At 40.8% G+C, this 21,947-nt stretch overlaps 1 protein-coding gene across 1 annotated transcript in view; it reads right to left on the bottom strand.

Annotated features, from left to right (window-relative positions):
* The window catches only part of TTF2 (transcription termination factor, RNA polymerase II), a 64,423-nt gene that overhangs the window by 30,968 nt on the left and 11,508 nt on the right, over positions 1-21,947 (bottom strand). Inside the window, exons 4-9 of the mRNA XM_006899576.1 lie at positions 10,132-10,198; positions 7,713-8,690; positions 6,685-6,799; positions 6,174-6,338; positions 3,577-3,704; positions 2,444-2,525 (exon numbers count right to left, since the gene is read on the bottom strand). Coding sequence (XP_006899638.1) covers positions 2,444-2,525; positions 3,577-3,704; positions 6,174-6,338; positions 6,685-6,799; positions 7,713-8,690; positions 10,132-10,198 — 1,535 coding nt within the window. The remainder of the gene's footprint in view (positions 1-2,443; positions 2,526-3,576; positions 3,705-6,173; positions 6,339-6,684; positions 6,800-7,712; positions 8,691-10,131; positions 10,199-21,947) is intronic.

Genomic DNA, 21,947 nt, shown 5'->3' with positions numbered 1-21,947 from the left:
AACTAAGTGGAGGAGGGTGGGAGCAGAGGGGTGAGAACAAGCAGGGGAGGAGTCACACAATTTGATGAGTGGAAGGAATGGTGGTTTAAGGAAATGAAAAAGATTTGGTGTGAAGAACTCTTGTAAGTATAAAAACCAGTATTAAAAGAAATGCAATAGAAGCGTGTTTTGTTTTGGTTTTTTAAAAATATTTCAGGAAGCTCTGGTGGCCCAGTGGCAAGAAGCTGCACCGCAATCCCAGAGGCACACGGTTCAAATCCATCAGATGCTCTGCTGGAGAAGGAAGGACAATTTCCTCCTGTACCAGTCAGATCCAATTTGATGGTTGTTGTTTGATGCCGTCCAGTTGTAGACGACTCATAGCGACCCTGTTCGTACATAGAGTTTCCGGAGGCAAGCCATTTCTGAAGTGATTGCCGCTCCTGCTTCCAGGCTTGATTTAGTCGGGAAGCTCCAGCCAACACTGTCCACCATGGGTACCCATTACCACGATTGGCACATCACTGTTACAGTCTTCAGCATCACAGCAACCACAAGTTACCTCTGTACAGCAAAGCACAGACCAGTGCTATACCACCTGCACATCAAACACATTCCCAGAAAAGCAGCCGACTCCAAAAGCTTGCCACGATTCCTGCCAATTTGATGGTACACGCAAAAAAAACAAAAAAAAAAAAAAGCAAACAAACAAAAAACCCCCACATTTTTAAAAAGATATTTTAATAAAAAAATACACTAACATAAAAAAAGTATAAAGAATAGTTGTATGAAACACAAAGTAAACAAAAGATTGAATAAAATAAACAAGGACAAAAACCACAAGTGAAGACATTTATCACCTGCTTTTTTTGCTATCAGTGCCATTTCAGTCCTTATTCCTTACACAAAATAATAGCTCTTTTCTCTTATTACAATAAACCCAGCTTGCTATCTGTTTTCAACTCTAGACAGGACAAGGACTTTACCACCACTTCATAAAATTAAAAACATATTATTTGGATTTTACACTAGAGTTTATGTTATACTATACAACTTAATGCATTTCTATCTAGACACTTAATGTCTTTTATCTTCAAAAAACAAGCTAGTGCAACCAAAACACACTATCAAAAGAAGAATCCTATCTACCTTGGGAGAAATGCAGCCAGAGAACTCTTTAGAAGCAATGATGGTATAATTTTGTCACAGATACTTGGCATGTTATTAGGAGGGACAAGTCTTTGGAGAAAGAAATAATGCTTGGAAAGATAGAGGGGCTGAAAGATAGGGATGGAGACAGAAGCATCTGTAGGGTGAGCAATGGTTTTTTTTAGTGTGCGGTGGTGTGACAGTTTCCATAATAAACTCAGGTGTGATTTGGCTTTGGTCATTGCTTCTGCAAGTTTGGTCTCTGGTGAAACTAGAGATAGTATGATTCACCACAGAACAAACTTTTCTGTCTAACCACAATCAGCTTTTTAAATTTTATTTTATTTTATTTATTTATTTACTTGTGTACTGTTACATCAGATCCAACTAGCACAGGACAAAGTTGTCCCTCCTTCACCAGTGGAACATCTGGTGATTTGAACCACATACCATCGGTACTGCAGTGCAGCTTTTTGCCACTAGGCCACCAGAGCTCCAACACAATCAGCTTTTAGTACCTACAACCAAAACTACTGACTAATCCTCTAGTTGTGTATTCTTGAGAAAGTTGCTTATTAACCTTTCTAGACTTCAGTTTTTATAAAATGAGGATTAGAGTTCCTATTCTCATAGGGTTGTTGTGAGAATTAGGTAACATAAAACATTTAGCTTAATACCTGAAAATGCAACAAATGCTGTGGTTGTTATGCGCCATTGAGTCGCTTGCAACTCATAGCGATCCTATGTACAACAGCCCTAAACTCTCCTCTGTCCTGTGCCAATTGCACCCATCCCGATTACCCCAGTCACTGAACCAATCCATCTCATAGAGGGCTTTCCCCTCCTGTGCTGTCCCTCCACCCTCCCAAGCATGATGTCCCTCTCCAAGGACCGGTCCCTCCTTACAGCATGTCCAAAGTATGTCAGATGAAGCCTCAGAATCCTTGCCTCCAAGGAGCAGCCCAGTTTAACCCTCTCCAGGATCAATCTGTTTGTTATGGTACACTCAATATTCTTCTCTAGAATCATAGCTCAAAGGCATCAATTTTCCTTCTATCCTCCCTAGTCATTGTCCAACTTTCTGACGCATAACAAGTGATTGCAAAGACCATGGCCTGTATCAGATGCACATTAGTCTCCAGAGAGACACCATTGCTCTTCAGTACTTTGGAGAGGTCCCCAACAGCAGACTTTCCCATCGCAATACATCTTTTAATTTCCTGGCTGCTGATGCCAAGAGTGTTGACTGTAGAGCCAAGCAAACTAAAGCTGTGAACAATCTCAATCTCTTCATCATCCATCCTGTCAAACTTACCCAGAATTCCCCCTTGTGGCTTCTGACTTTCCCGCCATAGTAACCAGGCCAATGCCTGCTTCTGGTGCAGAAGCAAAGGAACCTAACAAAGGTAATAACCAAATGTTAAGAATAAATTTTCTGACAAGAATCTATGCTGTATCCTAGCTACATGGACTCTATTCTCTATCTATTTACGCTTATTTTTCTTTTATAAACAGTCCCTCAATATTCTAGTTGTCGACATATAAGCAGCCCATTTCTCCCTGGACCCTACCTTCTCTTTTACCAAGAATAGTTAAGGGTTATTACTCTTAAGACTTCCCTCTTTCACTCTCAAGTGTTCTGGTTTGTCTAATTAGTCAGTCCATTTTCCACTACTTGTAACCAAGACTTCTGACTGGCCACCTATATTATCCCTTAAATTAAAATATTTTCTCTACAGTCACCATCTAATCCACATTGCTAGTCACAATTTTCATCTGGAGTCTCCCTTTCTAGTGCTTTCTTATTCTTGTTTATCTTGGACTCTGACAAAAGTACATCCCTTCTCCATTATTTACAGGGATTCCATAACATCTCTTGCCATCTAGGACCAGGTTCTACAGGAGGTGAGCCTATCTATTCAGTAACACTGCCTGCTACTCCCAACTATGATGACACCTGATCTTCATTTATTAACTCCAATCTCTGTATCTTCCTTCTCATCACCACTCTTTCTGATTGGAGAGCTTTGTTTCTATCTTCTCTAGTATTATTAGGTTTGCAATGCCTTTAAGGCCTGAAGGAGGCAGGTAAAAAAATAGTGAACTCAAGTGACTCTTCTGTACAATCTTTGCATGTTGCATATGGTCTGTAATACATCGTTATACATTTCATTATCTTAAAGTAATGTTTTCCCTATGTTGTACATGCACATTTACCTCGACCAGTTCATTAGGGGCAGCCAATGCACCTACTAAAATTCAATAAATAAGTTAAAACTCTACGGCTTATCATTTTTAAAAAATACAATAAAACAACAGTACTTTAAGGGAAACCAATGAAATGTTAGTCTGGAAAAGATATGAGTGAATGGCATACTTCAGTGGTCTCTTTTCCCTGGTGCTGGGTCAACTGCTACAGAACACTGATCTCAGTCTTCCGAGGCTCACCTTCAACCCTGGAGGATCTTCTGCCACTGCTGTCTCATTAGGACATGACTCAAATGATCGATGCAATTCATCAATGGCTTCACTTATGATTTTCCACCCAGCATGAAGGCGATCTTGACCTGTATGACCTGCATGCAAACATGTTAAATAAAGTTGTCACAAAAATCAGGTCCTGAAAACAACAAATGCTGGCGAGGTTATGGAGGAACTGAAACCCTTATTCACTGTTTGTGGGAGTGTAAAATGGTGCAACGACTATGGAAGGCTGTATGACGTTTTCTCAAAAAGTTGAAAATAGAAATACCATTTGACCCAGCAATTCCACTACTGGGAATATCCCCTAAAGAAACCATAACTGCCACCCAAGCAGATATATGCACACCCATGTTTATAGTAGCTTTGTTCACAACAGCAAGGAGTTGGAAACAACCCAAGTACCCATCAACAAATGAATGGATAGAGAAGCTGTGGTATATTCACACATAGAATACTATGCTGCATTGAAAAACAAGGAACTCATGAATTATTATACAAAATAGGTGACCCTGGAGGACATTATACTGAGTGAAATATCAGTCACAAAAGGTAAAATACTGTACAGTGCTAACTTGTAAAATGGGACTGACATCGGGGTTGGGGGATCCTAAAAAAAGAGGGAATAAATAATGTATACTGCATTAAAACACACGAGGGGGAGAAACTGTTTAAAAGGAATATAGGATTAGTTATTATTTTCATGACAAGATTCCAGGAAAAGAAATGCAGAGTAAAGTGGACTGTGGACTAGGGGAGGGAGGTATGGGGGATTGTATAACAATGAGAAAAAAAATTTTTTTTTCTTTTCAAAGAGAAAAGCAAACTGGGGGGTGGGGGGTGGGCAGAGAGGAAAATGTGCAACAATGAATGAATGAGAAAAAAAATTAAATGGAAAGAATATGCTGTAAATAAAATAAAATAATTTAAAAAAGAATTAGGTCCTGGGGAAAGTTACAAAAAGGCAATCAGAACCATGCATGGATCAAAAGTTCTCGCTTCTAGAAACACCTATTCACATAGGCTTCTCCATCCCCTTATATTTTTATTTAAATTACAAAAACAACTGTTCTAAGAAAAGATAAAGCAACAGAAAGTATAATTTAAAAAACATAATCTCAGATATATTTAACTTTTCTTTTTACTCCAGCTTTGAAGTTGCAAATAAAAAAGTAACTCTATCAATATTTAGGAAGAAAAGATCCCTGGAGCTTGATGAAAAGAAATCAACACTAAAAAGGCCAAGCTAAGTAGAAGTTTCAATACACTGGGAGAGACAATTCCTAAAAGTACATGCCATGAGGTGACCTCCCACTGTACTGGCAAACATATCAATACTTTTAGCCCATTCGTTCCACATGGAGAATATTTAGAAAAATTAATTAGCAAATACAAAAATGTCAGGTATTTGCAACTTGATGGATGAAAATGCCCACATAAAAGATTTTTAAATATGTACAATTATGTAAACATTAAACAGTATTTAAATAGAAATAAAACCACAAAACATTTTTATGAAATGCTTTCTAAAGTAGATGGTTTATGTCATATTTTAATAATTAAATCTAATGTCTTTTCACTTTTTCTAGGTGGCTGTCATCACTCTGATTACCAAAAACTGCTGTAATTGAGCCATGTGAGAAAGTCCAAGCAGCCACGACAATGCTTCTTTAATAAGCATGCTTTCTCTTTCCTTTTAGGGTGACGTTAGCTTCCACTAGCACTGTGCCTATTTCCTAAGCTTCCTGTTAAATATTGTTCAACTTCCTTTCCCATCTTCCTCTTCTCACGGCTTTCTTTCTCCCCTTTGCCATTGCTATAATTCTTGCAGTTCTTGCTTGAAAAAAGTGGAGGAAGGCTCTCAAGAGGAACGGACCCAGTGATTGCAAAAATGGACTTGTGTGTGTCAGAGATGGTGTGGGTGGCACAGGACAGGGCAAGGTTTTCATATCTTATTGGTATGAGTTGCAGTCAACTCAAAAGCACCTAATAATACAACAGCAGTTCTCTGCTGGGAGAAAGATGACTTTCACTTTATGGTCTCTGCTTGTCAACCTGAGTTTCTATTCTCAGATTAGCAACTGATTATCTTACACTTTTAAAACAACTTAGGATCTTTATTCTGCAGATAGTTCTACACTTCTGGAAGGTTCCAGATGGTAGCACTCAGTTAACCAGGTGACTTAATTACTGCTCCTTGTGGGCTTATTAGTTATTGATCCTTACTCATGTCACTTCTCTGCTCTGCCTTAAACATACATACTCAAGAAAGAATACGAATATCTCCTCCTCTACTTAAAATAATGCAGGTTAAATTTTCACTCACAAGCATTAACTAGACAGCTAGGTAGTAGGCTGGCTGACCAGGATCAAGATGAAAATAAGACAGTCTCTGCCTTCATAGATGGATAAGCACTGTGCAGAGCTTTACTAAACATTGGAAGCTTTATTATACAGACAACTTAGAACAACACAATGGATTCCTCTTTCACATGAACCCAAAGCCATTGAATAGGCAGCACTTAAATCGTAGGTATTCACACCAGGTCCAGTCTATGTCTAACCTGCATAGGGGTGACTGGGTCCTTCAGTTTTCAGTCCTAGAGCACCAGGGCACTGAGGATCCTGATGGTGCAGGGGCTCGGGAGGCACCAAGTGAGGAGGGTCAGGGGTGGTCTTGATGCAGCTACTCTGTGGTGATATTTGGGTGTTACTCTTCTCATTAGTTTCTGCTCAAAAAACAAAGAAAGGGTGAGTTAAAGTTTAGAAAAATAAGTAGAAGAATTGAATGTATGGAGAAGCGGTCAAGAGAGTGAGGTCACCAACATTCCAATAAACTGAAGGAGGCTTTCTAAAAGAATGTAGAAGCTTAAATGCTCAGACAGAAATGCAGGCTAATCTCAATCACAATCAGGAGAAACTGTTTAGAAATAAAAAAGAGTGACTGCAAAGCAAGCTCAGAGGCCAATAAGAAAACAGTAAGGGGAATCAATCACATACTCTTTATCATTGGGCTCCCTGAACATCTCTCTCAAGGTTGACCCAAACCCCAAATTCTGGGCACAGCCTCATCACCTTGTTCTGGGGAGAGGGAAAGAGCACTGACTGCATCCTCTAACGCCTGGATTTGCTGGAGCAACTTCTGACCCTTGTCTGGAAGAGCCTGGATGTTCACTGATGCTAGTATACTCTGAAAAACAAGTTGTTAGAAGGAGTTTTGTTATTGTTTTTTTTTTTTTTAAGGTGAATGGGGATGGTTTACTTCTCATGTCCAGGGTCAAGAGTATCACTGCCACTCCCTTTTCAGAACACCATCTTCTAATAAAGGGATCTGAGGTTGGACTGGGAGGGTGGGGGCACCAGAGGTGATTATGGGTGTGGGGGGAGGGTAGACAAATGGCAGAAACCCTTAAACTAAGAGAAGCATCCAAGGGATAGTTTTCAGATAAAAACACAGCAATACAACCCTTAATTTCTTTTCAGTTATGTTTGTGACTCCAGTTGTTTGGTTTTCTTCTCTTCAATTATTTAATGAGAAAAGAGTTTTGTTTTTTATTTAAAATTATTATTCTGTAATAGTTTTAATGACCCCAAACAGAGACTCCTACAATACTGGGCCATGGGTAGGAAGCAGGCAGGTGAAGAGGAGGGCATGGCTCTGGGCACACATTCTTGGGCTTTGCCCACTAAGCTGGTGATATCAGCTGCTGGCAGGGCTGGGCACACTCTGCTCCCTCACCTGTTCCTCTGGCCCCCACTCGTACTGCCAGCAACAATAGCAACAGAATCAGCAGCATCCTGTGACCACGACAACTAGAAGTGGATTCACACAGCACAACATCCAAATCACCTACTTTTAGAACATATGTGGATGTTAAGTGATGCATACTTGTATCCTACAATGCTTAAACCCAAAAATTATGTTTTTTAATGACGTTTGTATGTTAAAACATTAACAAACAAGAAAAAAAAAACCATTTCATTTCCCAATGCTGAGAATATAACCTTAAGAAAGGACAGAAACATCATCTTTTACGGGGCCCCATACCTGCCACAGCAAGCCAAGGTCTGCCCTTTAAAACAAAACGCATGTCAACCGTTACCTTCTTTTGTTTCAGCTGTGTTGTGAGATATACTCGCTGGCCTGCTGGGTCTGAAGACTCTGCCTTTTTGCAAACACCTGAGACAGGAGGGATCTTTCTGTGTTCATTTTGGGAAAATAGTTTAAGATTCTCCTTCTTCTGTGGTACCAAAGTCAGGCTAGGCAGGAGGTTCCCTGGCTCAGAGGAAACAAAAATAACATCCTCTTCTTCACTGTCACTGCTGCTGCTTGTGTCAGCCTCCTGTCCCTCTCCCCAGGAAAGGCCTGCTGCTGGTGCTGCAGGCTGGGCAGTCGCTTGTGATGCAGCAGGCACCTCAGGCCTCCCTGAGTGCCCTTGGACATTCCCATCAGACAGCTTCTTGTGGATGGTCTGCATGCGTGAGTCATCCTTCACTTTTGTGCTGCCAGCCTCGCAGGTCTTGGAGTGCTCCTTGCTGATGTGCCCTTCTTTCTGAAGCTTGCTAATTGGATTCTGAGTGTGAACATTTTCAGATAACAGTCTTGTTTCCTTTCCTTTCCGAGACTCTGGTTCTATTATGATGCTATGACTCTCCCCATTTGATTTGTCCTGAGAAGCAGCAGTTGGTTTCCTCAGTCCATCACTAAGGCAATGTCTAGGTCTAATTTCAGAGAGATTCCTTCTTTGCGTGTCTTCAGTCTCCACTGTTCGACCCCTGAACTCTGTTTTCTCCCCATGCTTCTTCTCTGGAACAGAAGATTGGTTTTTCTTGACCACAGTGCTGGACGTTTCGGGCTTCTGTTCCTTCTTTCCATCCAAGAGCTGATCTCCCTTTTCTCTTTGCTGCTTCTCTGCCATCCCTTCCTCACCATCACCTTTGATGAGCTGTCTCCAGAGAGAAGGTTGCTGATTCTTGTCAAGTACTTTAAATGGATTTCTCTGCTGAGCAGAAAGATGATGAAATGATTCAGAGGCATCCTGGGCCTTACTGGTTACAGAACGCTCTTTGGAATTAGGATCCTAAAAGGTCAAGAAAATAATGAACCTTAATATAAGACATTAATGCAACTTTTCTATCTAGAAAGTCTTTTTGAGACATAGTAAAAGCAGCCTAGTATTTCTTACCATGCCTAGAATAATATCTGCCCCTAGAAAAGACTATTCACTACACTTGCAAAGAATAGTTTCTAATAGTACTTCTAGTACTCTCTGTCAATGAAGATTGCTTTCCCAAGTCTTAAAGGAAGTGACCAAACAAAAAAGATAAAAGAATCTTTAGGATGCAAATCCTTGAGTGTTATCATAAAATGATAGCTAGCACATACTTTGCCTTGTCCTGCTAAATCAGGGTTTATCAATCTTAGCACTACTGATATGTCAGGCTGGATTAATTCTTTGATTTGGCGGGGCTGTCCTGATGGTTATTACTGTGTATACTGTCAAGAAGAAGATTGACAACTGACCTACCAGAAGGTTTTCGGAGGCAGTAAATCACATGAGAGGACACTGCCTCTCTTTCTCCTGTACAGCAGCTGGTGGATTAGAATTTTATGCCTTTTTGGCACTTCAACTCCTTATTACTAAGTAATCATCGCAGTGCAGTTCTTTAAGAATGTAGCTATTGTCCCCTCTTTTCTTAGTTTCCCCTCAAACCCCCCTTGTCAGTCCTGCTTTGAAACAGACGAGGGAAAGAACTGTATAAAAGGAATAGATGATTAAGTATTATTGGTATGACAAGAGTCCAGAATAAGAGCTGCATAGTGAAGTGGTCTGGAGGTGGGGTGGGGTGGGGTCGACTGTGTAACAATGAAAGAACTTTTTTCCCCCAAAGAAAAAAGCCAGTTGGGTGGGGAGGTTGAGCAGGGAGGAAAGTGTACAACAATGAATGAATGGAAATCCAAATTCTTTATAAACTTACAATATAATCTTTATTTTAAAAAAGTGAACTGGGGGAGGGAGAAAGGGGTAAAAATAAATATAAATATAAATAAATATATATATATATATACACACACACATATGACTCACAAAATCTTATATAATCTATGAAACAAGAGCCTTGTACTGGGCATCTGCAGGAACTGTCCAGGTTCTCACATTCTAAAAACTTATAATTCATATTCAATTTATACCAATATCAAACAGATGTCAATATATAAAAATGCTAAAGTTATTAAAATGTTTTCTTAACAGAACATTAACTGCATTTAAGACTTTGAAAAATACTATTTATGTAAGTAAAGTAGGAGGCAAATGACCAAATCTTGAAAATAACCAAATAGTACTTGGAACTAAAAAAAAGTCTCAAAAGGGCCTACCTGGATTAAAGAAAACAGCTGTCTTTTAGAGGTGGTTTGATGAAGACCAGTTTACTCTGGACTTCAAGGTCAAGGTCATTTCAAGTTATGCTGAAAGTTAAATAGTCATAATACAGATTTAGAAATAGAAGAATAACACATACCTGCCATGGAATACTTTCACACCATTGCTTCCCCTCTGCCTTACTTCTAGTGCATCGGAAGAATAATCTAATGGAGTAGAACACAAGTAATCAAGGCTGTGGCAGTCTAAAGAAACAATTTGTTTCTAATAGAAGTCATCTTGACATTGGCTTTGAAAGGTCATGTAATCAGACCATTTATTAGGGCAAAGAGGTGAAAGAGAACCTTTAGACTATGCAAAAACATTTGTGTGGATCATAACAAATTACAGCTGACACTAAGAAGAATGAAAATCCGAGAAAATCTGGTTGTGTTTAGGCTAAATCTATTCCTAGGCCAAGAAGCTATGTATGGTACCATCAGTGCAAGGGAACACGGCACGGTTTAAAATCAGGAAAGGTTTGTATCAAGGCTGTATCCTTTCTCCATACCTATTCAAACTGTATGCAGTACGAATCATTCAAAAAGGTGGACTATATGAAGAAAATTGTGGCATCAGGATTAGAGGAAGATTTATCAACCACCTGAATAATACAGATGACACAAATTGCTTCCTGAAAAAGACCTGAAACACTTGCTGAAAAGGATCAAAGACTATAGCCTCCAATATAGGCTACAACTTAGCATCGAGAAACCAAACATCCTCACCACCAGGCCAATAAGCAGCATCATGACGGAGAAGAGACAAAAATGGTCAATGACTTCATCTTAGTAGGATCTTCAGTAAATACCCTTGGAACAAGCAGCCAGAAATAAAAGATGCATTGACTGGAAAACACAGCTGTCAGAGATCTATCCAAAGTGCTGAAGAGTAAAGGGTCAGTTTGAAGAATAAAGTGTGCCCGATTCAAGACATGGTCGTTTCAATCACTTGTTAGCACTTGAAAGTTGGACAATGAAAAGGATGACAGAACAAGGATCAATGCCTTTGAGTCGCAGTGTTGGAAAAGAGGGCTAAATATCCCGTGGACTGCCAAAAGGACAAATAAGTATGTCTTAGAAAAGGTGCATCCAAGGTGCTCCTTGGGGACAAGAAACTTCGTCTAACATACTTTGGACATGTTGTTAGGAGGGACCAGTCCTTGAAAAAGGACATCAAACTCAGAAAGATCAGCAAAAGAAAGACCCTCAGTAAGATGGACTGCAACAGTGACTGGAAGGGTGAGCTCAAGTGTTTCTGAGATGAGGATGGCACAGGACAAGGCAGGGTTCAGACCTATTGTTCATAGGACTGCAATGAGTTGAAGTTTACTCAACAGCACTTAACAACAACAATAAGGTGGCATAAATGGTTAGCAATGCTTGGCTATTAAATGAAATGTGTACGGTTTGAGTCTCCCCAGAGGTACCATGAATAAAAGGTCTAGTGATTTCTTAAAAATCAACCACAGAAAATCGTACAGAGATTAGATAGCTCTACTCTGAATACAAAGGGGATAACCAGGAGTCAGATCTGCGCCTGGATAAGGGTCTTCCTCTCTTGAGCCATCCCTCCACCTTTCCAAGCATGATATCCCTATCCAAAGAGCAGTCTCTGCTAGCATCATGGACAAAGTATGTGAGATAAAGCTTCACCATCCTCACCGTTAAAGAGCAGTATAGCTGAATCTTCTCTAAGACTTATCTATTCTTTTGGTCATCTGTGGGATATTCAGTACTCCAACACCACTTCAAAGGCATACATTTTTCTTCTGTCATCCTTATTCACTGTCCAGCACTCAGATAAACAGCAAGTGATTGAAAAGATCATGGCCTGAATCAGGCATACCTTAGTCCTCAAACTAACATCATTGCTTCTCAATAATCTGAAGATGTTCCTGCCTGCAAACTTTCCCAGTGTATCTCCTGATATCCTGATTGCTGGTATGGATTGTGGATCCACGTAAGATGAAGTCATTTACAGTTTCAATCTTTTCTCTACCTATCAAGGTGTTGCCTACTGGTCCAGTGATGAGAATTTTTGCTTTCCTGATACTGAGATGCAATCCATATTGAAGGCTGCAGTGTTTGATCTTCTGCAGCAAGTGCTTCAAGTCCACCTCACTATCAGCAAGCAAGGTTTTGTTATCTGCATATCAAAGGTTCCTGATGAGTCTCCCTCCAACAGAAGTTCCTTGGGAGAAAGATGGGCAGTCTGCTACAATAAAGATTGCTTTGGAAAACCAATGGAGGGTGGCTATGAGTCAGAAAATCTTTAGAACAGTCGGTTTGGCTTCCTCTGACAGTAAATGTAATCCATTCAATCCAGCATCAAAGTTAGACACATTCATTTAGCCAGGCTGGGACTCTCTCAGGCTCTAGAACCCGCCTCTCCTCTGGTTTGAATCCTAGCCTTACCTCATGATTATCACTAAAAGATCAAGCACTTTACTTGACTGCCCTGTGTCAGTGTTCACTTCTATAAATTAGTAAAATTTGTAAGAGTACTTGGGGGTGAAAGACGATCCCTGATGATGTAGTGAGTTGCTACATCACTGGGCTGGCAACTGAAAGGTGAACAATTCAAACTAATCAGCTGCTCCATAAGAGGATGTAGGAATCTTGTAATGATTTATAGCCTCGGAAATCTCTGGGGCAGTTCTAGCCTGTCCTATCGGGTCACTGTAAGTTGGAATTGACTCACTGCCCTTGAGTTTTGTTTGACTAAAACCTTATATGCATATACTGCTGAAGAGCATTCAAAAGCCAGAAATTCAAGCAGGATTTACAAGAGGCCATGGCACCAGGGATATCATTGCTGATGTCAGATGCATCCCAGCTGAAAGTAAAGAATACCAGAAGAATGTCTATTTTTGCTTTAATGACTATTTTATGGACTAAAAATACTGTGTGATCATAACAAGTTGAGGTTGACATTAGGAATGGGAATCCCAGAGCACTTAATTGTGCTCATGAGGAACCTATACCTGGACCAGGAGGCTGTTGTGTGAACAGAGCAAGAGCTAAAACTGAGAAGGGAGTATATCTGGGTTGTATTCTCTCTCCACACCTATTCAAACTGTATGCTTAGCAAATTATCTGAGAAGCTAAACTCTATGAGGAGGAGAGGGACATCAGGGTAAGAGGGACTCATCAATAACCTACGTTATGCAGATGACACAACCTTGCTTCAAAGTGAGGAGGAATGCAGCCTTCAGTATGGACTGCATCTCAATGTCTAGAAAACAGATTCTTCCCACTGGACCGATAAGCAGTGTCATGATAGATGGAGAGAATACGGAAACTGTCAACAGCTTCATCTTGCTTGAACCCACAATTAACATCCTTGGTACCAGCAGTTGGAAAAGAAGGAAATACATTGCACTGGGGAAATCTGCAGTTAGGGACCTCTCCAAATTGTTGAGGAGTTAATGATGTCAGTTTAAGGACTAAGTTGCATCTGATTCAGGTCATGGTCTTCCCTATTACTTGCTATGCATCTGAGAGCTGGACAAGGAAAAGAATGACAGAAAAAGAATTGACGCCTTTGAGCTGTGGTACTGGAGAAGAGCACTGAACATCCCATGGAGGGCCAAGAGAACAGACAGACAGATTTATCTTGCAGAGAGTGCAACTGAAGTACTTTCTGGAGACAAGAATGATGAGCCTTCACCTCACATACTTTGGGCATGTTGCTAGATGGGACTATTCCTTGGAGAAAGACATGATGCTGGGAAAGGTGGAAGATGAGCGAAGGAGAGGAAGACCTTCAACTAGGTGGACTGACATGGTGACTGCTACAATAGGCTCTTATGTGTTAGGAAGTACAAGGATGACACAGCATAGAACAATGTTCAGATCTTTTGTTCACAGGGTTGCTGAGCGGGACTCAACTTGATGGCACCTAACAACAACAAAATATGGACACAGTAATGATTAAATGCATTAGTACACATAAAGACTCAGAAGAGCATGGTCCATATGAAAGACTTCATAAATATCAATTATCATTAGCTCACTGTTGTCAATCTCCTAGTTTGTTCATAAATTCACTGTTCTGTTTATGCATTTCTGTCCAGAATCTTGTTTTTTCCTCTACCCAATTTTTTTACAGAAAAGTTAATTTTCATTTACTCATTGTTGACAGTTTTTTTATACTAGTATATTTACAAAATTAAAATACATTAAAGAACAGAATCTTCCAATTTCCCTTAACCCCCACCCATCAAATTGTAGAACTCCATGATTTATCCCCTCTCCTCCTGCACATCCTCATCCCTCTGCTTCCATTTTTTTCCAGTCTTTTTAAATTAACGAGGGGAACTTTTGAAAGTTTGTGCTTTGTTCTATTGCTTTCTTACTTGCTAAAACTTTTCAAACAAACTTACTTTCATTTATTCTTTACTGAGTATTCCATTTGCTTTGTCAGCTTTACCATTTTACCTGCCTGTAAATAATCATTTAACAATCAGCAGGTTACTTCTGATTTCCTCCTTTCTTTTTTTTGCCCTTCTCCTCAGTTTCAGCAAGCAGGGTTGTGTCATCTGCATAACTCAGATTGCTGATAGCTCTTCCACCAATCTTGACCCCACATTTCTCCTCATAGAGCCCAGCTTCCCGGATAATCTGTTCTGCATACAGGTTGAAAAGGTATGGATAGGACGCATCCCTGGCGTATGCCCGTCCTAATTTTGAACCATGCAGTGTTCCCTTGCTCTGTTCTGACGACTGCCTCCTGGTCCAAGTATAGGTTTCGCATTATCACGATCAACTGTTCTGGAATTCCCATTCTTCTCAGAGTAAGCCACAGTTTGTTGTGATCCACACAGTCAAATGTCTTTGCATAGTCAATGAAACACAGATAGACATTCCTCTGGTATTTCCTGCTTTCAGCTAAGATCCATCTAACATCAGCTACAATATCTCTAGTACCATGACCTCTTCTAAAACCAGCCTGGACTTCTGGCAGTTCTCTGCTGATATGCTGTTCCAGTCGTTTTTGGATAATCTTCAGTAGAATCTTGATTGCATGTGGAATAAATGAGATTTTTCTAGTTTCCACACTCTGTTGGGTCACCCTGCTTTGGGATGGGAACAAATATAGATCTCTTCCAGTCAGCTGGCCAAGTGGTTGTTCTCCAGATTTCTTGGCACAACTTGGTGAGCACGTCCAGGACAGCATCTGTTAATTGAAATATGTCAATTGGTATACCATCTATTCCTGGGGCCTTATTTTTTGCCATTTCCTTCAAAGCAGCCTGAACTTCTTCTTTCATCACCATAGGCTTTTGTTCACACGTTGTTTCATGAAATTCTTCTGTGTTTGCCAATTCCTTTCGATACAGGGACTCATTATATCTTTCTATCTTCTTTTAATATTTCCTGGATCATTTAATATTCTGCTAAAATATATAACAATACATATTATAAAAAGGTTTTATATGTGTGCTCTGTGTGTGTGTCTGTGTGTGTGTGAGACACACACACAGACACACACACTCTCTCTCTCTCTCTCTCTCTCATGTTATGTACCCCTGAGTTGGATCTGACTCATAGCTGACCCTACAGTGAGTTTTTAGTCCGGAAATTGCATGAAAGGAGATGCAAGCCCTTTGTGTTGGCAGTGCAACTCCTTACTACTAAGCCACTCTCAATCTCAATCTCTGTAATAAATATTTAATATAATACTATTATAGCTATACATATGAAGAGCTCTAATGGTATAGTGCATAAAGCACTGGGCTGCCAGTCAAAAGGCTGCTGGTTCAAACCCACCAACGATCCCAAAAAAGATGAAGCAATTTGCTCCTGTAAAGGTTTACAGCCTAAAAACCCTGTGGGGCTCTTCTGTATCAGAACTGACTCCACAGCAGTGAGTTTCGCTTTTACACACACATATGAACTCCACTGTAAGTCACAGGCTTTACTGAGTGGTGGAGTCACAGGCCTTCTGCATGAGTTTAGCTCATGCTGAAACACTCCCTCTACTACTAGACTAACATATGAGGATTGGACTTCCATCCTAATCTTACTCAATAATCAAGCACACAAGATGTTTGCTATGAATAAAGACTAAAGTGTTAGAAAAAAAGTATTTTGAAATAAACATTCCTTCTACTTTGACTCTATATTCTCAAGAAAAAGAAAATAAAGTTGAGTGAATGAATGAATATGAGGTCAAGAGTTCAATGACAATATCCAACATGCATAAAAAAAAAGTGGGCCACATTGTTCATGTTAAGATTTCTTTATTTTGGTTCTACTGAGTGACTAACCTATGCTAGTATTATTCTTATTTTTTGAAGGAGGACACTCTGTTCATTTACTTGGCATGGGAAAAACCAGGACTGAGGTTATTGGCACATCCCATGAGGGGTGCCAGAAATTGATACTCATCACTCATGATATTCAAACACTTCACTCTGCAGGGCAGCCAGCTCACCTGCTGTGGACACCAATCATATAAGAAAGTCATGACTGTCCCCTTCTTGCCAATCGGCCAGGGCTCTAGGGGTAGAAGCAGGTAACTACCCTCTTGGGTTTGCCCAGGATGACAGCAAAAGTTGTGCAAAGCCTTCGACAGACGCACAGGCACGTGATCGGCAGAGAGGCTGCTCTACAGTGCATGAAAGGAATGTCTGCAAATGTTGCCTTGCTGGCACACAGTAGCCTGGTATTCTTCATTGCCTAAGGGCCAAGGCTCTAGAGCCAGGTAAGTAGCACCACCTGGTGTTAAAATAAAGAACTGCACACAGACATAGCCAAGTTATGTGCTCTGGAGTCCATTCAAACTCCTATTGACCCAACGCACAACAGCTCTCAACTCTGCCCTATTCCAAGTCAATTTCATTGACTCTGACACATCTGCCCTGATTACGCCAGTTACTGAGTCAATCCATCTCATCTCTCTCAAGGAACTTCCTCTCTTGGGCTGTCCCTCCACACTTCCAAGCATGATGTCCCTCTCCAAGGACTAGGCTTCCTTGCAACATGTCCAAAGCGTATCAGATGGAACTTCAAAATTCTTGCCTCCCATGTTGGTTAACAAAATATTATCAGCTATTACAGAAATGCAAATTACAGCTACTCATTTCAGAATGGCTTTTAAAAAAGAGATTGGCAATATCAAGTATAAAACAGTCTACTTACTAGGAGCAGTCAGGAAATAAGGAGATATATTGCACTGAAAAAATCTGTAGTTAGGGACCTTTCCAAATTATTGAGGAGTAGTGATGTCAGTTTGAGGACTAAGGTGTGTCTGATTCAGGTCACAGTCTTTCAAATTACTAGCTGTACGTACAAGACCTGGACGATGAATAAGGATGACAGAAAAAGAATTGATGCTTTTGAGCTATGACGTTGGAGAAGATCACTGAACATACCATAGATGGCCAAGAGAATGAACAAATATGTGATGTAGATGGTACAGCTGGAGTGTTCTTTGGAGGCAAGAATGAAGTTTTGCCTCACATACTTTGGACATGTTGTTAGGAAGTGTTATTCCTTGGAGAGAGACAAGATGTTGGGAAGAGTACAGGATTGATAAGGTGACTACTGAAATGAGCTCTTTTGTCACAGAAAGTGTGAAGATGGCACAGGACAGAACAGGGTTCAGATCTTTTGTTCATTGTGTTGCTGAGTTGTGCTCAACCCGACAGCACCTAATAACAACACACACACACACACAAGTTGTTATGTGCCGTTGAGTCGCTTGCAACTCATAGCGACCCTATGTACCACAGCCCTAAACCCTGCTCTATCCTGCACCAATCACACTGCCTCAGACACACCCATCCCGATTACCCCAGTCACTGAATCAATGCACCTAATAGAGGGTCTTCCTCTCCTGTGCTGTCCCTCCACCCTCCCAAGCATGATGTCCCTCTCCAAGGACTGGTCCTTCCTTACAAAATTTCCAAAGTATATAAGAAGAAGCCTCAGAATCCTTGCCTCCAAGGAGCAGCCTGATTTAACCATCTCCAGGTTGAATCTGTTTGTTTTCTTAGCAGCCCAGGGTACATTCAATACTCTTCTCCAGCACCACAGCTCAAAGGCATCAATTCTCCTTCTATCCTGCCTAGTCATTGTCCAACACTCTGATGCATTACAAGTGATTGCAAAGTCCCTGGCCTGTATCAGGTGCACCTTGGTCTCCAGAGTGACACCATTGCTCTTCAGTACTTTGGAGAGGTCCCTAACAGCAGACTTTCCCATGACAATACGCCTTTTTGTTTTTAATTGTATTTTTACGTGTACCGTCAAATCAGATCTGACTGGTGCAGGAGGAGATTGCCCCCTCCTTCTCCAGCAGAGCATCTGGTGGATGTGAACCGTGTACCTCTGAGATTGCAGGGCAGCATCTTTCCACTAGGCCACCAGAGCTCCCTTGACAATACGCCTTTTAATTTCCTGGCTACTGGTGCCAAGTGTTGACTGTGGAGCCAAGCAAACTAAAGCTGTGAACAATCTCAATCTTTCCACCATCAATCCTGATGGTGCCATTTGGCCCAGTGGTGAAAATCTTTTGTCTTCTTGACATTGAACCTCAATCCAAACTGGAGGGTGCAGTCTTTGACCCTCTGCAGCAAGCGTTTCATGTCTTTCTCAGTTTCAGCAAGCAGGGTTGTGTCATCTGCATAACACAGACTGTTGATAGATCTTCCACCAATCCTGACGCCACACTTCTCCTCATAGAGCCCGTCCTCTTGGATAATCTGTTCTGCATACAGGTTGAAAAGGTATGGAGATAGGACACATCCGTGGCATACACCCTTTCCAATTTTGAGCCATGTAGTGTTTCCTTGTTCTGTTCTGACGTGGTCCAAGAATATGTTTCGCATTAGCACAATCAATTTTTCTGGGATTCCCATTCTGCTCAGAGTCAGCCACAGTTTGTTATGATCCACACAGTCAAAAGCCTTTGCATAGTCAATGAAACACAGACAGACATTCTTCTGGTATTCTCTGCTTTCAGCCAAGATCCATCTAACATCAGCTACAATATCCCTAGTGCCACGACCCCTTCTAAACCCAGCCTGTACTTCTGGCAGTTCTCTGCTGATGTGCTGTTCCAGTTGTTTTGGATAATCTTCAGTAGAATCTTGCTTGCATGTGAAATCAATGATATTGTTCTATAGTTTCCATACTCTGTTGGGTCACCCTGCTTTTGGAATGGGAACAAATATCGATCTCTTCCAGTGGTTGTTCTCCAGATTTCTTAGCACAACTTGGTGAGCACATCCAGGGCAGCATCTGTTAGCTGAAATATGCCAATTGGTATACCATCTATTCCTTGGGCTTTACTTTTTGCTATTTCCTTCAAAGCAGCTTGAACTTCTTCATCACCATAGGCTCTTGCTCTTATGTTATTTCATTAAATTCTTCTGTGTCTGCCAATTCCTTTTGATACAGTGACTCAGTATTTTTCTTCCATCTTCTTTTAATACTTCCTGGATCATTTAATATTCTGCCTAAAGCATCCTTGATTATAGCAACTCGAGGTTTGAATTTCTTCTTCAGTTCTTTGAGCTTAAGAAATGCTGAACAAGTTCAGCCCTTTTGATTTTCTGACTCCAGCTCCTTGCACATTTCATTGTAATATTTTGCTTTGTCATCCTCTGCTGATATATATACCATAAAAAATAAAATAAATAAAATTCTTGCCTCCACAGAACAGCCTGGTTTCACCCTCTCCAAGACCTGTTTGTTCTCTTAGCAGTCCACAGTATATTTACTAGTCTTCAACACCACAACTCAAAGGCATCAATTCTTCATTATCCTTAATCATTGTCCAGCTCTCTGATGCACAGCAAGTAAGATCAGGCATAAAAACCCACCAGCCATTCCACTGAGTAAAGATGGGATAACATTTACAGCCACATGCCACCATATAAAAACCCACGAGCTGTTCCACAGGGTAAAGATGGGAAGCTCTATGGTCAGGAGCTGTGATTCCAACCTGAAGCCATGTGCTTTGGATCCACCAGCTGCCAGAAGGGGACAATGGGCAATCTCCACCATGTGATTTACTGCCTCTCAAAACCCGCTGGAGGGTCAGCTGGCGTTGATTCCAACTCAATAATTCATAACATTAAGTCACTAAGTCTCTAGGAGCTCTGGTGGTGCTGTAGTTGAGGTGCTTTGCTGCTAACTACGAGGCTAACGGTTTAAACCTACCAGTCACTCTAAAGAAGAAAGAAAATCCAGTCTTCCTTCTTTCTGAACACCTTGGATTTACAAGGCCTTCACAATTTACAGCCTTGGGAATCCTATATGGAAGTCCTCCTCCATCCTACAAAGTTGCCATGTGTCAGATTTAACTCCACTGCTGTCCCAGCAGGTTAGGGTCACTATGAGTTGGAGTGACTTGACAACAGTATAGGGGGTGGGATGGAGAGTGTGGGTGTGGGTCTCAGTGTGTTTGTTTAGTCTTGATTTACACCTTCTCTTTGTTGCATGAGCCTCACTGCTAGCCATAGTAAGCTTTAAATATAAAGGCATCATCTTCAGGGCACAAGGACTTCAGGAGTTGTGGTGCTGGAGAAGTCCTGGAAAGGGTGAAACTCAGTGACGGAGGTAAGGCAGAGCCAGTGAGGTTTGCTCAGGACAGAGTGGAGTTCAGAGCTATTGTACCTAGGGTCACTATGAGTCTCTAGCGACTCGACGGCAAATAACAATAACAAGGAATTAATCACATATGAGTTTACTTACCACCATCTAAATTTCCACCCTGAACCACCTAACAGGGTAACTTATTTCTCTGGATTATAGAACTACAATTTATCTGTACTAAAATAACCCTTTTAAGTTATAATCATCCTAAAAACCCACTGGGGTCAAGATAGTTCTGACACACAGTGACCGTCTAACAGGTTCCTGGGGCTGTAAATTTCTACAGGAACAGACTGCCGACCTTTCTTCTGCAGTGCACAGGAATATCAAATCAGGGGCCTTTCAGCAGCGCAGCATATAACACACTACGCCACTACTCAGAAAAACCTTTAAACTCACTAACTGTCCTTGAGTCAGAAACAAAGCTGACCTGCCCGTGGGTTATAAGAAGCTTTTAATTATGGAGTCTAGATTTGGGCTAAAGGAAATACTTAGCATACTTTTTCTCTCACATTCTAAAATAATAGTAATTTTTAAGTCTCTAAGTTGAGTATTTTAAAGGCAAGGTCTTGAAATTCTGTCTTCAGTTCAGACCTTTCTTCAAAGCCACACATTCATATACCTGAGACCTATTTAATCAGTAGCTAGTATATGAGCTACACATTTGAACCCTTTATTCCCAATGTCTTTCATTCTTGCTTTGCTTAACGATGATTCTGTCACCCATATACTCTAACTTGGAAAGTATTTAGTAAGTAAATGATGAAGTATCAAAGTGCACTACACAATTCAGGTAGTAGCAAATGCCAAAGAACCGCACAAAGATCACTATTCCAGGGAAGAAAATGGAGGAAGAGATAGATTTTAACTCAATTTCCCATCTGGACATTAATTCAACCTAGTGTCACTGAGTCGGTTCTGACTCACACCTATCTTCCAATGGGTTGTCAAGACTGTAAATCTTTATGCAAGGCGAATGCCCATCTTTGAACCAACTGGCAAATTCAAACCACTGGTCAATTCAAAACCACCAGTAACCTTTGGGTTAACAGGCCTATACATTACACACTATGCCATTAGGGTTACATTACCAGGGCAGTCTTACCAATTCTTTAGCAGATTTTCTCCAGGCCAATCATACATACCACCTCCTTAGGTACTGCCTTACATCACACCTATCATCTTTCAAATAACAGATATGTCCGTCTTTCAAGTAACAGATCTGTCTGGAATCAAGTCAAATCTAAATCTGAATACCAGCTGTGCCATTCGGAAGACTTGTTGTTGTTGTTATGTGCCATCGAGT

The sequence above is a fragment of the Elephantulus edwardii genome, unplaced genomic scaffold, assembly GCF_000299155.1.
Source record: "Elephantulus edwardii isolate Elephantulus edwardi_28Jun2011 unplaced genomic scaffold, EleEdw1.0 scaffold00262, whole genome shotgun sequence".
NCBI lineage: Eukaryota > Metazoa > Chordata > Mammalia > Macroscelidea > Macroscelididae > Elephantulus > Elephantulus edwardii.
The sequence above is the reverse complement of the archived record's forward strand: the minus strand, read 5'-3'. Positions and strand labels throughout refer to the sequence as shown.